Source organism: Phyllobates terribilis, unplaced genomic scaffold, assembly GCF_046119375.1.
Source record: "Phyllobates terribilis strain yellow unplaced genomic scaffold, ASM4611937v1 Scaffold_1__5_contigs__length_1240528914, whole genome shotgun sequence".
Classification (NCBI taxonomy): Eukaryota; Metazoa; Chordata; class Amphibia; order Anura; family Dendrobatidae; genus Phyllobates; species Phyllobates terribilis.
Genome location: NW_027362761.1, coordinates 41540693 through 41559302, shown reverse-complemented (window position 1 = coordinate 41559302; position 18610 = coordinate 41540693). Strand labels below are relative to the sequence as shown.

The 18610-nt window shown below is 43.9% G+C and overlaps 1 protein-coding gene across 2 annotated transcripts in view; it reads left to right on the top strand.

Annotated features, from left to right (window-relative positions):
• The first annotated feature begins 219 nt into the window (after window positions 1-219).
• The window catches only part of GTPBP3 (GTP binding protein 3, mitochondrial), an 85640-nt gene continuing 67249 nt past the window's right edge, over window positions 220-18610 (top strand). The window contains exons 1-3 of one of the 2 annotated variants that reach the window (XM_073661063.1): window positions 230-289; window positions 6338-6454; window positions 9072-9135. In XM_073661063.1, the coding sequence (XP_073517164.1) occupies window positions 9092-9135 (44 nt within the window). In that variant the 5' untranslated portion in view covers window positions 230-289; window positions 6338-6454; window positions 9072-9091. Of the gene's footprint in view, window positions 290-6337; window positions 6455-9071; window positions 9136-18610 lie in introns of both variants that reach the window. The other variant, XM_073661062.1, reaches the window with a different exon arrangement.

Genomic DNA, 18610 nt, shown 5'->3' with positions numbered 1-18610 from the left:
CTTTCCACAGTCACACTAACGGCCACCGACCATAGCTACACGAGGGGTGAACGCTATGACCCGACTGCAGTCGCCCATCACATACGCACCTAAGCCACCGTATGCACCGCTGCTACTGAGACGCACGTTATCCGTTCCATAGACGCTAGTTGGCTATTTAGAGGCGTGGAGCTGCTGAAGCTCTCGTCATTATCCAATCAGCAGCGGGTAAGGGGCGGGATATTTGGCCGCTCCACCAATGAGCGCTTGGCGGGCGAGTGTGCCTGCAGGATGCACGTGACATTACGAGGTACAGTCCATGTGTGGTGTCCTGAGCCCGACATGAGAGGGATGGCGGTGAATGATGAGCTGGGCATAGTGTGCAGACGCAGCAGTGCGGGCAGAGGCATCTGTAGTATAGAGCAGGCTGCTGGGACTACCACGTCCATATAGCTGTTTGCTTTGTATCTATTTTCTGTGCAGGGAAAGCAATCTTGTCCTGTGCTATCAGCCATTGCGGGCCAGGCAGACTGTGGATGCATCAACTGTCCCAAATTGCTGGCAATGACAGAGGGTCAGGACCCCAGGGAATGCTCAGTGGTCTGGGGCTGAGGTTGAGGAGGGGGTAGGGTTGGGGCAGACATGTTGGCAGCTGTAACCTTGTAATGTCCTTTAAGGATTTTTTGGGGGAATAACCTCTGCTATTATGAAAACCATTTTATCTTGTATACTTTTGAGGACCCCCATAAACTTACCATTTCTCATCTCTACACGTCAGTTATATTAAAGGGGTTGTCTCCTCTGCGGGACCACTCTGGCAAACAGCTGCCCAGTCAGATACATGAGATCACCAGGACACCGGTATATACAGTGGGGAAAATAGGTATTTGTGAGGCTATGTGCACACGATGCAGAAATGCTCCGGATTTTTTCCTGAGCGTTTCTGCATCTCCCCTGGCAGAAAAAACGCATGCGGATTGTACATGCGGATTGTACATGCGTTTTTCCTGCCAGGGACATGTGGATGTGAAGCGTTCTTCACATGCATTTCCGCATGCGGGTTGTCAAGCGCTTTCCAAGCGATTTTAGCATCACTTGGAAAAGTGCTTGTCAACTAGGTCACACTATATAAATCCATGCAAAAGGCATAGATTTATATAGTGTGACCCGAGAGAATTTTCAAAAAGAAATATATACTTACCCTCCAATGGCCCGCGCTGTATTGCTTCACCGTTCCGGCAGCGGTAGAGTGAAGGACCTGCTGACGTCAGCGTCGCATGACCCGTCACATGACTCTGACGTCAGCGAAGGTCCTTCATTCCATCGCAAAGTGCCGGGAAGCAAGGAGGAGCGCACCGCGGGCCGCCAGAAGGTAAGTATACATTTATTTTATTCTTTTTTAATGGTACCTGGGTGTGGAGTAGAGTCTCCTCTACATCCGGGTACCATCCGCACATTAGAGCGGCCCAATTACGCAAGTACAGATGCAGTCTTGCGGAATTGGCGTTTTCTAATGCAAGTCAATGGCGGTGAAAAGCAGCACTTCCGCAAAATAATTGGTAGTGCTGCGTTTTTTTCCGCAATGATAATCCACAGCGGAAATTTCCGCAGCATGTGCACAGCACATGCGGATTATCATTGGGGGACATGGCAGGCCTTCTACCATGCGTTTTTTAAGCCTTTCTGCAGCGTTTTTGCCACTGCGGAAACGCTTAAAAAAAACGCATCGTGGGCACACAGCCTTACAATAGAAAAGCAGAACTTAATATTTGGTACAGAGGTCAGACGTTTCCTATAGTTCTTGACCAAGTTTGCACACACTGCAGCTGGGATTTTGGCCCATTCCTCTATACAGATCTTCTCCAGATCTTTCAGGTTTCAGGGCTGTCGCTGGGCAATATGGAGTTCAGGTCTGGAGACTGGCTAGGCCACTCCAGGACCTTGAAATGCTTCTTACGGAGCCACTCCTTATTTGCCCTGGCTGTGTGTTTTGGATCGTAGTCATGCTGGAAGACCCAGCCACGACTCATCTTCAATGCTGTTACTGAGGGAAGGAGCTTGTTGGCCAAAATCATGAGACACGTGATCCCATCCAGCCTCCCTTCAATATGGTGCAGTCGTTCTGTCCCCTTTGCAGAAAAGCACCACCAAAGTATGAAGTTTCCCTGATCATGCTTTATGGTTGTGACGGTGTTCTTGGGGTTGCACTCATCCTTCTTCCTCCAAACACGGCGAGTGGAGTTGATCCATAAAAGTTCTATTTTGGTCTCTTCTGACCACATGACCTTCTGCCATGCCTCCTCTGGATCATCCAGATGGTAATTGGCAAGCTTCATACGGCCTGGACATGTACTGGCGTGATTAGAGGGACCTTGTGTGCCCTGCAGGATTTTAATCCATGATGGTGTAGTGAGTTACTAACGGTAATGTTTGATACTGTGGTCCCAGCTCTCTTCAGGTTATTGATCAGGTCCTCCAATACACTGGCGGACACTGACAAAAAAGGGCCCCTGTGCAAGAACAATATATGGGCCCTTTGCAGCCCAAGAGCTCCTAAAAATGCAAAATTTCACCTGCTTTAGAGGTAGAAATGGGCCCCCTTGCCTCTTGGGCCCCTGTGCGGCCATACAGGTTGCACGAATGATATGTCCGCCCCTGTTCCAATATAGTTCTGGGCTGACTCCTGACCTTTTTCAGAATCATCCTTACCCCACGAGGCAAGATCTTGCATGGAGCCTCAGACCGAGGAAGATTGACAGTGATCTTGTGTTTCTTACATTTTCTAATAATTGCGCCAACAGTTGTTGCCTTCTTACCAAGCTGCTTGCCTATTGTCATGTAGCCCATCCCAGTCTTGTGCAGGTCTACAATTTTGTCCCTGGTGTCCTTAGATGGCTCTTTGGTCTTGGCCATGGTGAAGAGGTTGGAGTGTGATTAACTGAGTGTATGGACAGTAGGAGGGCTTCTTAAAGAAAAACTAACAGGTCTGTGAGAGCCAGAATTCTTGGTGGTTGGTAGATGATCAAATATGTATTTCATGAAATAAATTGCAATTTAATTATTTAAAAATCATACAATATGATTTTCTGTTTTTTATTTTTAGATTCTCTCTCACAGTTGAAGTGTACATACCATAAAAATTACAGACCTGCAGATTTTTAAAAATTTTACGAAGCCGCGCCGATGTCCTCATATTAAAAATGACACCCCCTCGGAGTACAGCGCCCTGCTCCAAAAACTGGCATAAGACCAGACCCGTTTATCAGCGACCCCCAATAACACTGTAATGAATTAGAAGCCAGCCCATGTGCACAGTGTTATTCAATGGTGACTGCTGGCTGACACGTCCTGTTATATGCCCCTCCGGACAGGAATACTGTGCTGCGAAGGGGTGGCACTTCTGACCGGAGGACACTGATGCCGAACACTCCATGTAAAGAAATGGAACTCCAATATATACTGTATATGTAACCTACAAAAAAATTGAGGTTAACATATCTTTAAAAAAGAAAAATAGGACCAGGGTTTGATTTTTGTGATGTACTTCAACAACTTAAAATCAAAGACCTTTTTTTCAGACTCATTAGAAAACCATTATGAATCATTAAAGGGGTTGTTCCTTTTCAGAAAATCCCAGTTCTAGGGCACAGTTTGTTCTAAAAAAAAAATTTCTTTGCTTACCTTCCCTCCAGTGTTCAGGCTCTGCTGCTGCTCCCAGCGGCTCTTGAGCAGAGCATTCCGTCTTCAGGGGCATAGCCGCTGAGCTCACGAATTGGCTGCCACAATATCTATGTGTTGTCAGCGCTGCAGCCAATATCAAGGGTTTTGTTCCAGCCAATGACACGGTGAACATTTCACGGGTAGAGGGAAAAATGGATTCAATGAAATTTCAACAAATTCTTGATGCAAACCTAACACCATCTGTAAAAACGCTGAAGTTGAAAAGAGGTTGACTTCTACAAATGGATAATGATGATCCTAAACACACGTCAAAATCCACAATAGACTACCTCAAAAGGCGCAATTTGAAGGTTTTACAATGGCCCTCATAGTCCCCTGATCTGAACATCATTAAAAATCGGTAGCTTGATCTCAAAATAGCAGTGCATGCAAGACGACCCAGGAATCTCACAGAAATGGAAGAATTTTCCAAGGAAGAATGGATGAAAATCCCTCAAACAAGAATTGAAAGACTCTTGGCTGGCTACAAGAAGCTTTTACAAGCTGTGATACTTTAAAAAGGGGTGCTACTAAGTATTAACTATGCAGGGTGCCCAAACTTTTGCATCGGCCCGTTTTTGTAATTTTTAAAGTATAAAAGATGAAAATATAGATTTTATTTTTTTGTCTAAAATATAAAGGAAATGTGTCATCTTTAACTTTAGGCCCTTTAAAGATCATTTCATCTTCAACTTGCTTAACTGTTCATAATAACAGTAATTTTGACCAGTGGTGCCCAAACTTACATGCCACTGTATACGGCCTCCACACTGTCCGCTTTAATGAGCATGTACAGTGGCATGTAACAGTTTCGGCACCCCTGGTCAAAATTACTGTTATTACAGCCATCCCCCAGTATAATGTTCCCCACAGCCAGTCCTAAGTATAATGTGCCTTGTACAAGGACGAGGTTTCCCTCCAAAATATCAGTAATTAATGGGGGAACTCTCCTACTCCTCTATTGAGGTCCGATATTAACTATTAACATCAAACTTGATTATTAATAATATCCACTAACGTTATCTGTGCCTTATACTATATACCAATTGAGACAAAACCGTGTGCTAATAAAAGGTATTTATTACACAAAAGTCTACAGTTAATATACTGCTATTTATCCCACTAACACAGTACACAATAATAATCCCAATTACCTATTTTCCACCCATGTTTCCTAATCACTCATGCGGCCCACCCAACTATACTAACTTTCCCTATATATACAGTATACAGATACAAGGATATCAATATCTGGGGAGTTTAGTACAGGGTATGTAGGGCTAGGAAGTAAAGATTTACAGGGGAAGAGAGATCCTCAGCCATGTGTTGTGTCCATCCTCTCCAAGTGTCCCAAATGTCCAAAAAAGGCCAGCACATGAGTGCTCTGGGGTTTTATGTCCAGCACAGGAAATGATGTATTATTCCCCGCCCACTGGCTAAGGTCTTTGTTCATGTCCAGCCATACTCGCAAAACCTGTTTTAGTACATGGCTGCACATTTTGTTGATCCTGCCCCCAACAGCAGCAAGCAGACTGAAACACATAAGGAGATGGGGGCCAATATATACATGTATACTTATCTGCAAGCATGGCTAGTATGTAGATACATATATACATGTACAACCTAGGACACTTCCCTTTACAAGCCTCATAGCCAGCCCCTCTTGTTTTACCCCCATTCATTGGCAAACTAATATAAGAAAAACAACAAAAAGTTATACTCATCTAAACCAGGCTCCCTGTACACTGTGGCCGCCATCTCTTCTATACTGTACAGTAGTGGGCATCTGAATCACGCCATCCAATGTTCCCTGTGTGCACCATCTCCAATAGGGCGCAGGCCGGGCAATTCCAACATCAGTTATATTCGCGTCTAATAGACTTGAATGCAGTGAGGGAGCGACTTCTGGGGCGGAGGCAGAAAGAGGGGCGAGCAGTGTCAGTAACTCACTGACACTGCTCACCTTTGTGCGTGTCTCGCATGGAATAGCCTTCATTTCTAAGAACAAGAATAGACTGTTGAGTTTCACATGAAATTTCTCTTTTTCTGGCCATTTTGAGAGTTTCATAGAGCAAACAAATGTAATGCTCCAGATTCTCAACTAGCTCAAAGGAAGGTCAAATTTATAGCTTCTCAAATCAGCCAAACCGTTTTCAGCTGGGCTAACATACTTCTGCAAGGGTTTTCTAGGGTTTTCTAAACCTCCATTAGCCTTCTTACACAGTTAGCAAACACAATGTACCATTAAACCACTGCAGTGGTGGTTGTTGGAATGGGCCTCTATACAGCTATGTAGATATTGCAATAAAAACAAGACGTTTGCAGCTAGAATAGTCATTTACCACATTAACAATGTAGAGAGTGTATTTCTGATTTATTTAATGTTAGCTTCATTGAAAAAAAATGTGCTTTTCTTTCAAAAATAATGACATTTCTAAATGACCCCAAACTTTTGAACGGTAGTGTATAGAATAGAAGTTTAGTGGTGTCCGTTGTGATGTGCCCTCGTAAAGGACTCTTCATAGTGTTGCCCACATGGTATTCAGACCAAACTCCAGCTGTCATTACATTCAAGACAAAAGCAAGACATCACTGTAAACGATAAACCTCCATTCCAAAATCCATTGCTCCATTTCAGCCTACGGTCTACATGGAGTGGCCTTCACGAGAGAGCATCTCATCAGTCCTAATCCCAGGATTATGGTGTGGAATGGCATAGTGTGCAGTAACCGGACCCCTCTGGTCTTTATTCCAGGTACTCTAACTGCTCAGCGCTACATTGTTTTGGTTGTGTATCAAGTGTTATGGACATTTCTCCGACGTGTCCCTGGTTTTCAACACGACAACAGCAGACCACATGTTGCTTGTGCTACTGTGAAAAGTGAATAGCAGTGAAGAGGACGTGTACTGATTGCTGATGGTGTGCCATGCTCAGTCACTCCTCCCACAGCCAGTTCTTTGTGTCGTGAATCACTGTTCATATAGCTTTCTGCTCTGCAGTGTGCAGAGGATCACTATGCAGAGACCTGGCTGAGGAGAGACTAAGCTAGCATGCATGTGGAACCAGCATCATTAAAGCGAACCTGTCAGCCGGATTTTGCTAAGTAAACTGCAGACAGTGTCATGTTGGCGCCGACACACTGATTAAAATGATACCTGAGGTGAAGAAATCCGTCTTGTTGTTCTTGTGTAATCTTTATTTGCAGTTTGATGATAATTAGATTCTCGTGCTTCAGGGCTGGACTGTAGGCAGGGTCTTTCCTTGGTGATCCAGGCCAGATCAGTAAGAAAAGATCTGCTCCCAGGCCCACCCCTATCTGTGTCTCTGGCTGTCTATATGATGAGGGACATACTTGTGCTTTGGACCGCCTGTGGGCAGGTCTTTTCTTGCTGATCTGACCTTGAGCACCAGGATAGGACCCTGCCTACAGTCCTGCCCCGGAGCACGGGCATATCATTAACTCAAAACTGCAAACACTGATTACACAAGAACCGCAAGACGGATTTCTTCCCCTCAGGTATCCTATTTATCAGTGCAGCAGCCACAAAATGACACTGCCTTCAGTTTACTTAGCAAAGTCCTGCTGACAGGTTCACTGTGGTCTAGCACCTAAAATGTATTTTCTAACTATCTATCCTTACATCCTAACCACTTTTGTAATTGCCTTTATAAGGCTGTGTGCCCACGATGCGTTTTTTTAAGCGTTTCCGCAGCGGCAAAAACGCTGCAGAAACGCTTAAAAAATGCATGGTAGAAGGCCTGCCATGTCCCCCAATGATAATCCGCATGTGCTGTGCACATGCTGCGGAAATTTCCGCTGCGGAAAAAAACGCAGCACTACCAATTATTTTGCGGAAGTGCTGCGTTTTCGCCGCCATTGACTTGCATTAGAAACCGCCAATTCCGCAAAACTGCATCTGTACTTGCGTAATTGGCGCGTTCTAATGTGCGGATGGTACCCGGGTGTAGAGGAGAGGAGAGTCTCATCCACACCCAGGTACCATTAAAAGAGCTGTTAAAAAAGAATAAAATAAAAAATAAATATATACTTACCTTCTGGCGGCCCGCGCTGTGCTCCTCCTTGCTTCCCGGCACTTCGCGATGGAATGAAGGACCTGCGCTGACGTCAGAGTCATGTGACGGGTCACGCGACGCTGACGTCGGCAGGTCCTTCAGTGTACCGCTGCCGGCAGCCAGGACCGATCAGAGGGTAAGTATATATTTATTTATTTATTTATTTTTTTTACATTCTCTCGGGTCACAGTATATAAATCCATGCCGGTTGCATGGATTTATATAGTGTGACCAAGTTGACAAGCACTTTCCAAGTGATGCTAAAATCGCTTGGAAAGCGCTTGTCAACCCGCATGCGGAAATGCAAGTGAAGAACGCTTCACTTCCACATGTCCCTGGCAGGAAAACGCATGTACAATCCGCATGTACAATCCGCATGCTTTTTTTTTCTGCCAGGGAGATGCAGAAACGCTCAGGAAAAAATCCTAAGCATTTCTGCATCGTGGGCACATAGCCTTACACAAATCCCCTACACTTACACTTTAGCTATCCCTAAATGTGTTTCTTTACTTTACTTCCTTTGACGTCACAGTAGGCTGGGGCTGCATTCACTCCCCACAGTTTCTATCTCCCCTCCTGGAACAGGACATCACAGGGGGCAGCGCTGCAGTTACTCACTAGTTTCTTGCATTGCCACCCCCTCTGAAGATATCCTGGGTGATGGACGCTGTGGTAGATGTGAGTGCAGCATCGGCATTCTGCTTCTATCTCTGCCGCCACGTAGCTTCTAACTGAAAGAAGACATCATCAGGGGGCAGAGATAGAACCAGTGAGTGACACCAGCGCAGCCCCACAGCTTCTAGCACTGCCCTCTAGTTGTGCAAAGCTGGTAGAGACACACCCCAAAGACTTGAAGTAGTAATTGTAGTGAAAGGTGGTCCTACAAAGTATTGACTCCTGTGGGCTTTGTGACAAATGCACGTCACAATGTTCAGATTTATATTTTTAAAATAATTAGAAAACCATGGATCATTTCATTTACACTTCACAAATACTTGCTACTTTATGATGATATTTTGCATAAAAACCCAATAAAATATTTTTAAGTTTGTGGGTGTAACATGAAAAAAGGTGGAAAAGTTCACGGGGTATGAATACTTTTTCAAGACACTGTATGTTCTATGCCTGTTTTTATATTTGCTTCTGCTATTGATTGAAACAACAGTGACCATTTAAATTTAGCTTTCCTTTAAGAATGGACACCCTATTTTGTTTTTTGGAGGTTCCACTTTCTTCACATTGCAAGGTGGCATTATATAGATATTCTCTACAGACAATAATGCATTTTTTTTTTCAGATTAATATTAAAGACCAGTAATGGAGCGAACATTCAGAAGATGTGCAAATACATTCCTTCAAAAGTAAGTGTGCAGGGTAAAACAGTGGGAATCATGAAAATTAAAACAGTAATTCAACTTTTTTTTTACCATATTGTTAAAATAACCTTTTCTTCAACCATATTATGAGGCATAGTAAAAGTATTGTTTTTTTTTTTTTCTAGAACCTTTTTTTAACGTGTAAATCCTTTTGCACCGTAAAAACATGTTGATGCAAAAGTCATTTTTGGGTTACCAGTTACCACATCCATAAAGCCATAACTTTATTATCAACGTATCCATATTGTAGCGCTGTGGCCGGCGCCCCTGCATGGTGTCCCCTTCTCCCTCCATGCAGGGACACCGGCCAGGTTCTCGGGGTGGTCCCTAGCTTGCTCCCTGCTTCCTTCCTGTTCAGAGTCCCGGCAGCATGCTTAGGGCGTGCGCGCGCTCCCCTGCTCTTGAAGGTGAAAGTGAAATGGCCTCAGCTTGTTGCTAAGAGGCATTTAGCATAATGAGTAACACCTTCTGGGAGTCATCTTGTATAAAAGACTCCCTCTCCCTTAGGGAGTCGCCAATCAAAAATTTTAGTCAATAGGTAGTGTGGTGTTCTGCCAGTGCAGTTCTGAGGTCCTCTTGTCCCGGTGCGGCCAGCGTCCTGAACCTGAATCCCTGGTCCCGGTGCGGCCAGCGTCCTGAACCTGAATCCCTGGTCCCGGTGCGGCCAGCGTCCTGAACCTGAATCCCTGGTCCCGGTGCGGCCAGCGTCCTGAACCTGAATCCTTGGTCCCGGTGCGGCCAGTGCCTGATCCAATATCCTAAACCGGTGTGTCTGAACATAGCCCTAATCAGTGTCGGCTAACTTGACCCCCGGGGGTCAGCAGCTGCAGTACCGGGTTCTGCCTAGGAGTGGTACCTGCAGCTCAGTCTGGCTCACTCTATTCTCTGTGTGAGCCGGAAGTCTCTTTTACAAAGAAAACCTATGGATTCTTGTTCTGACGCTCCATAGACTTACATTGTAACAGCCACTCCAGGTCATGCAAAACGCAGTGTGACCTGGAGAGTCTGCAGAGCGGTGACTGTGGCTTTTTTGCAGCAATTCAACCATAAAGACCTGTTTATCACAGTCTCATCTGGAGACTTAATCTTGACATGTGTCTGCTAGTTGATGTATGTACATCATTTATTAGGGCTGTTATTTGAGATGCTGTCAGATTCTGGTTTCTTGGTTTTCCTTTCCTGGGGCAGGCCTCATGAGAGGTAGTTTCATCATAGTGATTGATGGTGTTCATGACTACACTTGAGGATACCTTCAAGGTTCTAGCAAATTTACGGATTGGTGTGACCTTCATGACTTAAAGTAATGATGGAATGTCATTTTTCTTTACTTATTTGAGTGTTTTTTTTGCCATATTCTGGATTAGAATAGTTTTGGAAGAGGACTCCGCACTGTATGGAACTGTGTACCAACACTGCCTCTGCAAAACGCACCTAAGGTGCTCAAACATTTTCTGCACTTGTGATGCCATAAATGAACGACTGGGAAGCCATTAAAGGTGATTAAATGATAAAGCTGTGTAGGAGAATGCAAAGGGGATGAAAAGCTGTCAGGGTACTTTGACGGATCTGGTCTGTTTCATATGTTCATCTTTACTCCTTGTTTAGACAAAGATTTATAGAAAATAGCAGCATAGTGATAATAACAATTAATAAATCAACTTATAAGTAGTGTAGCTGCCAAGTAGTGGACAGTAATGGACAGATCATTACAAAAATCGAGCAAGGGGGAGGGAGAAAAAAAATGATCAAAAAAGTCCAAATTGTATTGAAAAAGTATAAAGTTTATTAAGATATGGCAACAGGCAAGGAAATGTGACACATGTGCAGAGTGTGCATAGGATTCACAGGGCCAGAGTACAAAACAAGAATAAGGTAAGTGGCACATATATAGTAACTCATATCAAAAGCCCACTATAATATATAGTAATGAACCCTTTCACATTGGCTACCATACAAAATGATTGATCTTAGTGTGACCAGTATGTCACGGACAGTAATAAGCCATACATGTGTAGCAATGGGTATAGATGTGACTCATACAAATAAAGAGGTACATTACCAAGTGTGGGTACTCCGGGAACCTCCAGGGGGCGGACTTTGACTTGGCCTTTCTAACACCTTGATACTTTTATTTTTGAACTATTCCATGGTAGATTTTGCTTTATGTTTGGGATCATTGTCTTGTTGGAAGATAAATCTCTGTCCCAGTCTCAGGTCTTTTGCAGACTCCAACAGGTTTTCTTCCAGAATGGTCCTGTATTTGGCTCCGTCCATCTTCCCATCAATTTTAACAATCTTCCCTGTCCCTGCTGAAGAAAAGCAGGCCCAACCATGATGCTGCCACCACCATGTTTGACAGTGGGGATGGTGTTTTGAGGATGATGAGCTGTGTTGCTTTTTTTTTCTCCCTCGCCTTTTACTCCTTGTTTGTATATACAGTGGGGAAAATTAAGTATTTTATACACTGCTGATTTTACAAGTTTTCCCACATACAAAGAATAGAGAGGTCTATAATTTTTGATAGGTAGACTTCAACTGTGTGAGACAGAATCTAAAATTAAAAACTAGAAAATCACAATCACATTGTATGATTCTTAAATAATTAAATTGTTTTTTTGCATGAAATAAGTACCGTATTTTTCAGACTGTAAGACGCATCTAGGTTTTAGAGGAGGAAACTACAAAAAAAATGTAAGCAAAAAATGTGGTCATGATGCACTGTTAAGGGGAGGAGGCCTGCTGCTGACACTGTTATAGGGGTAGTGTCCTCCAATTCTGTTAATATCCCCCATCCTGGTATATATGCCCCCCCTTCCTATTACATGTGGCCTCAATCCCTCATCCTGGAATGCATGGCACCCCGCCATACATACATACAGTACAGACCAAAAGTTTGGACACACCTTCTCATTTAAAGATTTTTCTGTATTTTCATGACTATGAAAATTGTACATTCACACTGAAGGCATCAAAACTATGAATTAACACATGTGGAATTATATACTTAACAAAAAAGTGTGAAACAACTGAAAATATGTCTTATATTCTAGGTTCTTCAAAGTAGCCACCTTTTGCTTTGATGACTGCTTTGCACACTCTTTGCATTCTCTTGATGAGCTTCACCGGAAATGGTTTTCACTTCACAGGTGTGCCCTGTCAGGTTTAATAAGTGGGATTTCTTGCCTTATAAATGGGGTTGGGACCATCAGTTGTGTTGTGCAGAAGTCAGGTGGATACACAGCTGATAGTCCTACTGAATAGACTGTTAGCTGCTTTTTTCTTGCCATAATACAAATTCTAAGTAAAGAAAAACGAGTGGCCATCATTACTTTAAGAAATGAAGGTCAGTCAGTGCGAAAAATTGGGAAAACTTTGAAAGTGTCCTCAAGTGCAGTTGCAGAAACCATCAAGCGCTACAAAGAAACTGGCTCACATGAGGACCGCCCCTGGAATGGAAGACCAAGAGTCACCTCTGCTTCTGAGGATAAGTTTATCCGAGTCACCAGCCTCAGAAATCGCAGGTTAACAGCAGCTCAGATTAGAGACCAGGTCAATGCCACACAGAGTTCTAGCAGCAGACACATCTCTTCAACAACTGTTAAGAGGAGACTTTGTGCAGCCTGCCTTCATGGTAAAATAGCTGTTAGGAAACCACTGCTAAGGACAGGCAACAAGCAGAAGAGACTTGTTTGGGCTAAAGAACACAAGGAATGGACATTAGACCAGTGGAAATCTGTGCTTTGGTCTGATGAGTCCAAATTTGAGATCTTTGGTTCCAACCACCGTGTCTTTGTGCGACGCAGAAAAGGTGAACGGATGGACTCTACATGCCTGGTTCCCACCGTGAAGCATGGAGGAGGAGGTGTGATGGTGTGGGGGTGCTTTGCTGGTGACACTGTTGGGGATTTATTCAAAATTGAAGGCATTCTGAACCAGCATGGCTACCACAGCATCTTGCAGCGGAATGCTATTCCATCCGATTTGCTTTTTAGTTGGACCATCATTTATTTTTCAGGACAATGACCCCAAACACACCTCCAGGCTGTGTAAGGGCTATTTGACTAAGTGGGAGAGTGATGGGGTGTTACGCCAGATGACCTGGCCTCCACAGTCACCAGACCTGAACCCAATCGAGATGGTTTGGGGTGAGCTGGACCACAGAGTGAAGGCAAAAGGGCCAACAAGTGCTAAGCATCTCTGGGAACTCCTTCAAGATTGTTAGAAGACCATTTCCGGTGACTACCTCTTGAAGCTCATCAAGAGAATGCCAAGAGTGTGCAAAGCAGTCATCAAAGCAAAAGGTGGAACCTAGAATATAAGACATATTTTCAGTTGTTTCACTTTCTTAAGTATATAATTTCACATGTGTTAATTCATAGTTTTGATGCCTTCAGTGTGAATGTTCATCTTTCATAGTCATGAAAATACAGAAAAATCTTTAAATGAGAAGGTGTGTCCAAACTTTTGGTCTGTACTGTGTGTATATGAATAACTAAAATATATATATATATACTGCTCAAAAAAATAAAGTGAACACTCAAATAACCCATCCTAGATCTGAATGAATGAAATATTCTCATTGAATACTTTGTTCTATACAAAGTTGAATGTGCTGACTACAAAATCACACAAAAATCCTCAATGGAAATCAAATTTATTAATCAGTGGAGGCCTGGATTTGGAGTCGTCGTCCCCCCCCCCCCCCCCCCCCCCCAAAAAAAAAAATTAAAGGGGAAAAACACACTACAGGCTTGTCCAACTTTGATGTAATGTCCTTAAAACACGTCAAAATGAGGCTCAATATTGTGTGTGGCCTCCACGTGCCTGTATGACCTCCCTACAACGCCTGGGCATGCTCCTGATGAGGTTGCGGATGGTCTCCTGTGGGATCTCCTCCCAGACCTGGACTAAAGCATCCGCCAACTCCTGGATTGTCTGTGGTGCAACGTGACGTTGGTGGATGGAGCGACACATGACGTCCCAGATGTGCTCAATCGGATTCAGGTCTGAGGAACTGGCGGGCCAGTCCATAGATTCAATGCCTTCATCCTGCAGGAACTGCTGACACACTCCAGCAACATGATGTCTGGCATTGTCCTGCATTAGGAGGAACTCGGGCCAACCGCACCAGCATATGGTCTCACAAGGGGTCTGAGGATCTCATCTCGGTACCTAATGGAAGTCAGGCTACCTCTGGTGAGCACATGGAGGGCTGTGCGGCCCTCCAAAGAAATGCCACCCCACACCATTACTGACCCACTGCCAAACCGGTCATGCTGAAAGATGTTGCAGGTAGCAGATCGCTCTCCAGACTCTGTCACATCTGTCACATGTGCTCAGTGTGAACCTGCTTTCAACTGTGAAGAGCACAGGGCGCTAGTGGCGACTTTGCCAATCCTGGTGTTCTGTGGCAAATGCCAAGCGTCCTGCACTGTATTGGGCTGTGAGCACAACCCCCATCTGTGGACGTTGGGCCGTCATACCACGCTCATGGAGTCTGTTTCTAACCGTTTGTGCAGACACATGCACATTTGTGGCCTGCTGGAGGTCATTTTGCAGGGCTGTAGCAGTGTTCCTCCTGTTCCTCCTTGCACAAAGGCGGAGGTAGCGATCCTGCTGCTGGGTTGTTGCCCTCCTACGGCCCCCTCCACGTCTCCTGATATACTGGCCTGTCTCCTGGTAGCGCCTCCAGCCTCTGGACACTACGCTGACCGACACAGCAAACCTTCTTGCCACATCTCGCATTGATGTGCCATCCTGGATGACCTGCACTACCTGAGCAACTTCTGTGGGTTGTAGAGTCCGTCTCATGCTACCATGAGTGTGAAATCACAACCAACATTCAAAAGTCACCAAAACATCAGCCAGAAAGCATTGGTACTGAGATGTGGTCTGTGGTCCCCATCTGCAGAACCACTCCCTTATTGAGTGTGTCTTGATAATTGCCAATAATTTCCATCTATTGTCTATTCCATTTGCACAACAGCATGTGAAATTGATTGTTAATCAGTGTTGCTTCCTAAGTGGACAGTTTGATTTCACTGAAGTTTGATTTACTTGGAGTTATATTCTGTTAAGTGTTCCCTTTATTTTTTTGAGCACATTCGGACTATAAGATTTTTGAGGAAAAAAGTGTGTCCTATTGTCTGAAAAATACAGCGTTTGATCGCCTACCAACCAGCAAGAATTCTGGCTCTCACAAACCTGTTAGTTTTTCTTTAAGAAGCCCTCCTACTCTGCACTCATTGTATTAATTGCACCTGTTTGAACTCTTTACCTGTACAAAAGACACCTGTCCACACACTCAATCAATCACACTCCAACCTCTCCACCATGGCAAAGACCAAAGAGCTGTCTAAGGACACCAGGGACAAAATTGTAGACCTGTACAAGGCTGGGATGGGCTACAGGACAATAGGCAAGCAGCTTGGTGAGAAGGCAACAACTGTTTGCACAATTATTAGAAAATAGAAAAAACACAAGATGACTATCAATCTTCCTCGGTCTTTGGCTCCATGCAATGTCTCGTCTCATGGGGTAAAGATGAATCTGAGAAAGGTCAGGAATCAACCCAGAACCACATAGGAGGACCTGGTCAATGACTGAACAAAGCTGGGACCACAGTCTCAAACATTACCATTAGTAACACACTACGCCGACATGGATTTAAAATCCTGCAGGGCATGCAAGGTCCCCCTGCTCAGGCTAGCACATGTCCAGGCCTGTTTGAAATTTGCCAATCACCATCTGGATGATCCAGAAGAGGCATGGGAGAAGGTCATGTTGTCAGATGAGACCAAACTAGAACTTTTTGGTATCAACTCCACTCGCCGTGTTTGGAAGAAGTAGGAGGAGTACAACCTCAAGAACACCGTCCCAACTGTGAAGCATGGTGGGGGAAACATCATAGTTTGGGGGTGCCTTTCGGCAAAGGGGACAGGATGACTGCACCGTATTGAAGGGAGGATGGATGGGGTCATGTATTGCAAGATTTTGGCCAACAACCTCCTTCCCTCAGTGTGAAGATGTGCGGTTGTGGATTTTAATAATCACCCAGGCAGGTTTAACGATGCAACAATATTTTATTCCTCACATCCATGGTAATACAACAACTCCAGGTAAATGGCCAGAATACAGTTCTCTCAGTCTTCAAGTTCCCAACCTGGGATCAGTAGTTACAAAGTCAGTGGATCAGGTGATCCTCACTGTCTCCCAACTTTTGGTTGGCCCACAGATTTTGTATTTCCAGCATAGTTTGTAGCCAGAGTCCACAATCCTCCAGACAACAGATAAAACGATGCACAGGTATCCAGTAGCAACAGTCCTTTAAAAAAGTTTAAATCCCAACGACATATCCCTGTAGCACATTCATCCGGCCAGTCTTTATTGATCTCCAAGACTCCATATGCCATCGATCCATCCATGCTCCAGGTCCTTAGATTAGATCTTACCACGTCGACATCATTCCACCAAGTCCTCACTAAACATGTGGCTTCATTTCTCCTTCACTGGAATCAGCCCCCTGAATGGGCAGAACTGCTTTGACCCCCCCACCCCAAAGCTAAGTGTGCATTAGTGGAGTTATTTGTCTCAGGTCGAACCCATCACCTAGGTCTGCACGTGAGACTCCCTGTGGTGACGGCTCCGCCGGATATACTTTCAACACTCGCCCAATGGGCCTAGTCACTCTTTCATCAATGGTTAGAGGCTCCTGAGATACTAATGAGATTACTCTAATGCTGGACACTTTACAAGTGAAATTAGTGCACATACTGACGATCAAGCAGAACAATTAAACACCGCAAGAAATCACTAATAAAACACAACAATAAGATCGATGGCACTAGTGCTCCATGGTGGAAAAAGTCTGATAGTCTTTAGAACAAGGCCAGATCCTCACATTTAAAAAGAGCATTGAAGATGGGTCATGGCTAGGTCTTCCAGCATGACAATGACCCAAAACACCTTGCCTTGCACTGATTGAGAGCAGCAAGGAGTAAAAGTTATAGACATACATCACTGTAGTTTAACTTAAGTCAGGGACTTAGGATATCACTGACCTCCAGTTTGCACTGTGACTCAAGTAGCCCACGGGTAGTCATTGACTGCATAATGTGATATAGTAGCACAAAAGTTTAGAGCCCAAAAACCACATAAGGATAATATATATATTTATTATTATTTTGTTTAATTATAATAATAATAACATAGGATATTATTATTATTAACAAGGCCTTACAGTGTTACAATATGTAACTTTCTCAGCCTAGATGATGTTTAAATTGCAAACCTCTCTAAATCTGATGTTTCACATTATAATCTATATAAATTTTATTCTGTACAATCAACGTCCACATTTGATTTCAGAGTTTTCCGCGTTACTGCAGATGTCAGTCAGCAGAGGGAAATATAGGTTTCTGGTATTAATCCCTTTAATGTTCTGTGCTAGAATGAAGAGCTGTGATTATGAAACATGATGCCTCAGTAGAAGGTTAAGGAAATGTCTCTTTCATGGCTTAAGGACATAGATAAGCATTTGAATGTGTCAATTTCTGCAGCAGTAGATTAAACTATTTCCAGCTAAGCTCCAAAGGGGAATGCAAGTGAATTAACCCATGTTCCTCCAGGCAGACTGATTTTTTTTTTTTCATTGTGTTCCTCTTACGTATTCAGTAAATTGAAGGGAATCTGTCACCAGGTTTTTGCCACTTAATCTGATAGCAGCATTATGTAGAGACAAAGACCCTGATTCCAATGAAGTGTCACTGGACTGCTTAATGTAGTTAAAAATCACTGTTTTATCAGCAGGAGATTATCATTAGAGGACTAGTAAATATACTTTCAGTTAGTCAAGCATATTCAAGAGCTCTGTATAACCCTGTCATTAATTGGCAGCTTTTTGTGTATACTGTGCATGGCCAGAAAGTTGCCAATCAATGGTGTAGACTGGGTTATACAGAGCTCTACTAGATCTGCAGCAGAGTAAACAGTGATTTTATCAAAATGTCAGCAAGCAGCTCCGTAAGTGACACATTGCTGGAATCAGGATTTATGTCCCTAAATTATTCTCCTGTAGTATAATCTAAAAGTATGCTAATTTGCCATATTTTGGGTGGATTAGGGGCTATACATGCATCTAATGTGTGCTCCATTAGCTTAATCAGGGGTGGGAAACCATTTTTGTGCTGGGGGCCATTTGGATATTTTTACCATCATTCGCAGGCCCTAAAAAATGTATCAATTTGAAATTTATTAATTATCAATTAACCCTTTTCTGACGAGGGGCATATTAGTACGCCCCATGTCATAACCCCCAGTACGCCCCATGTCATAAGGTGCGCCGGAGCCCGCACCTTTCCGGGCACATGTCAGCTGATCTATACAACTGACATGTCCCCGCAACAGCCGCGGGTGGAATCGTGATCCACCCACGGCTGTTAACTAGTTAAATGTCGCTGTC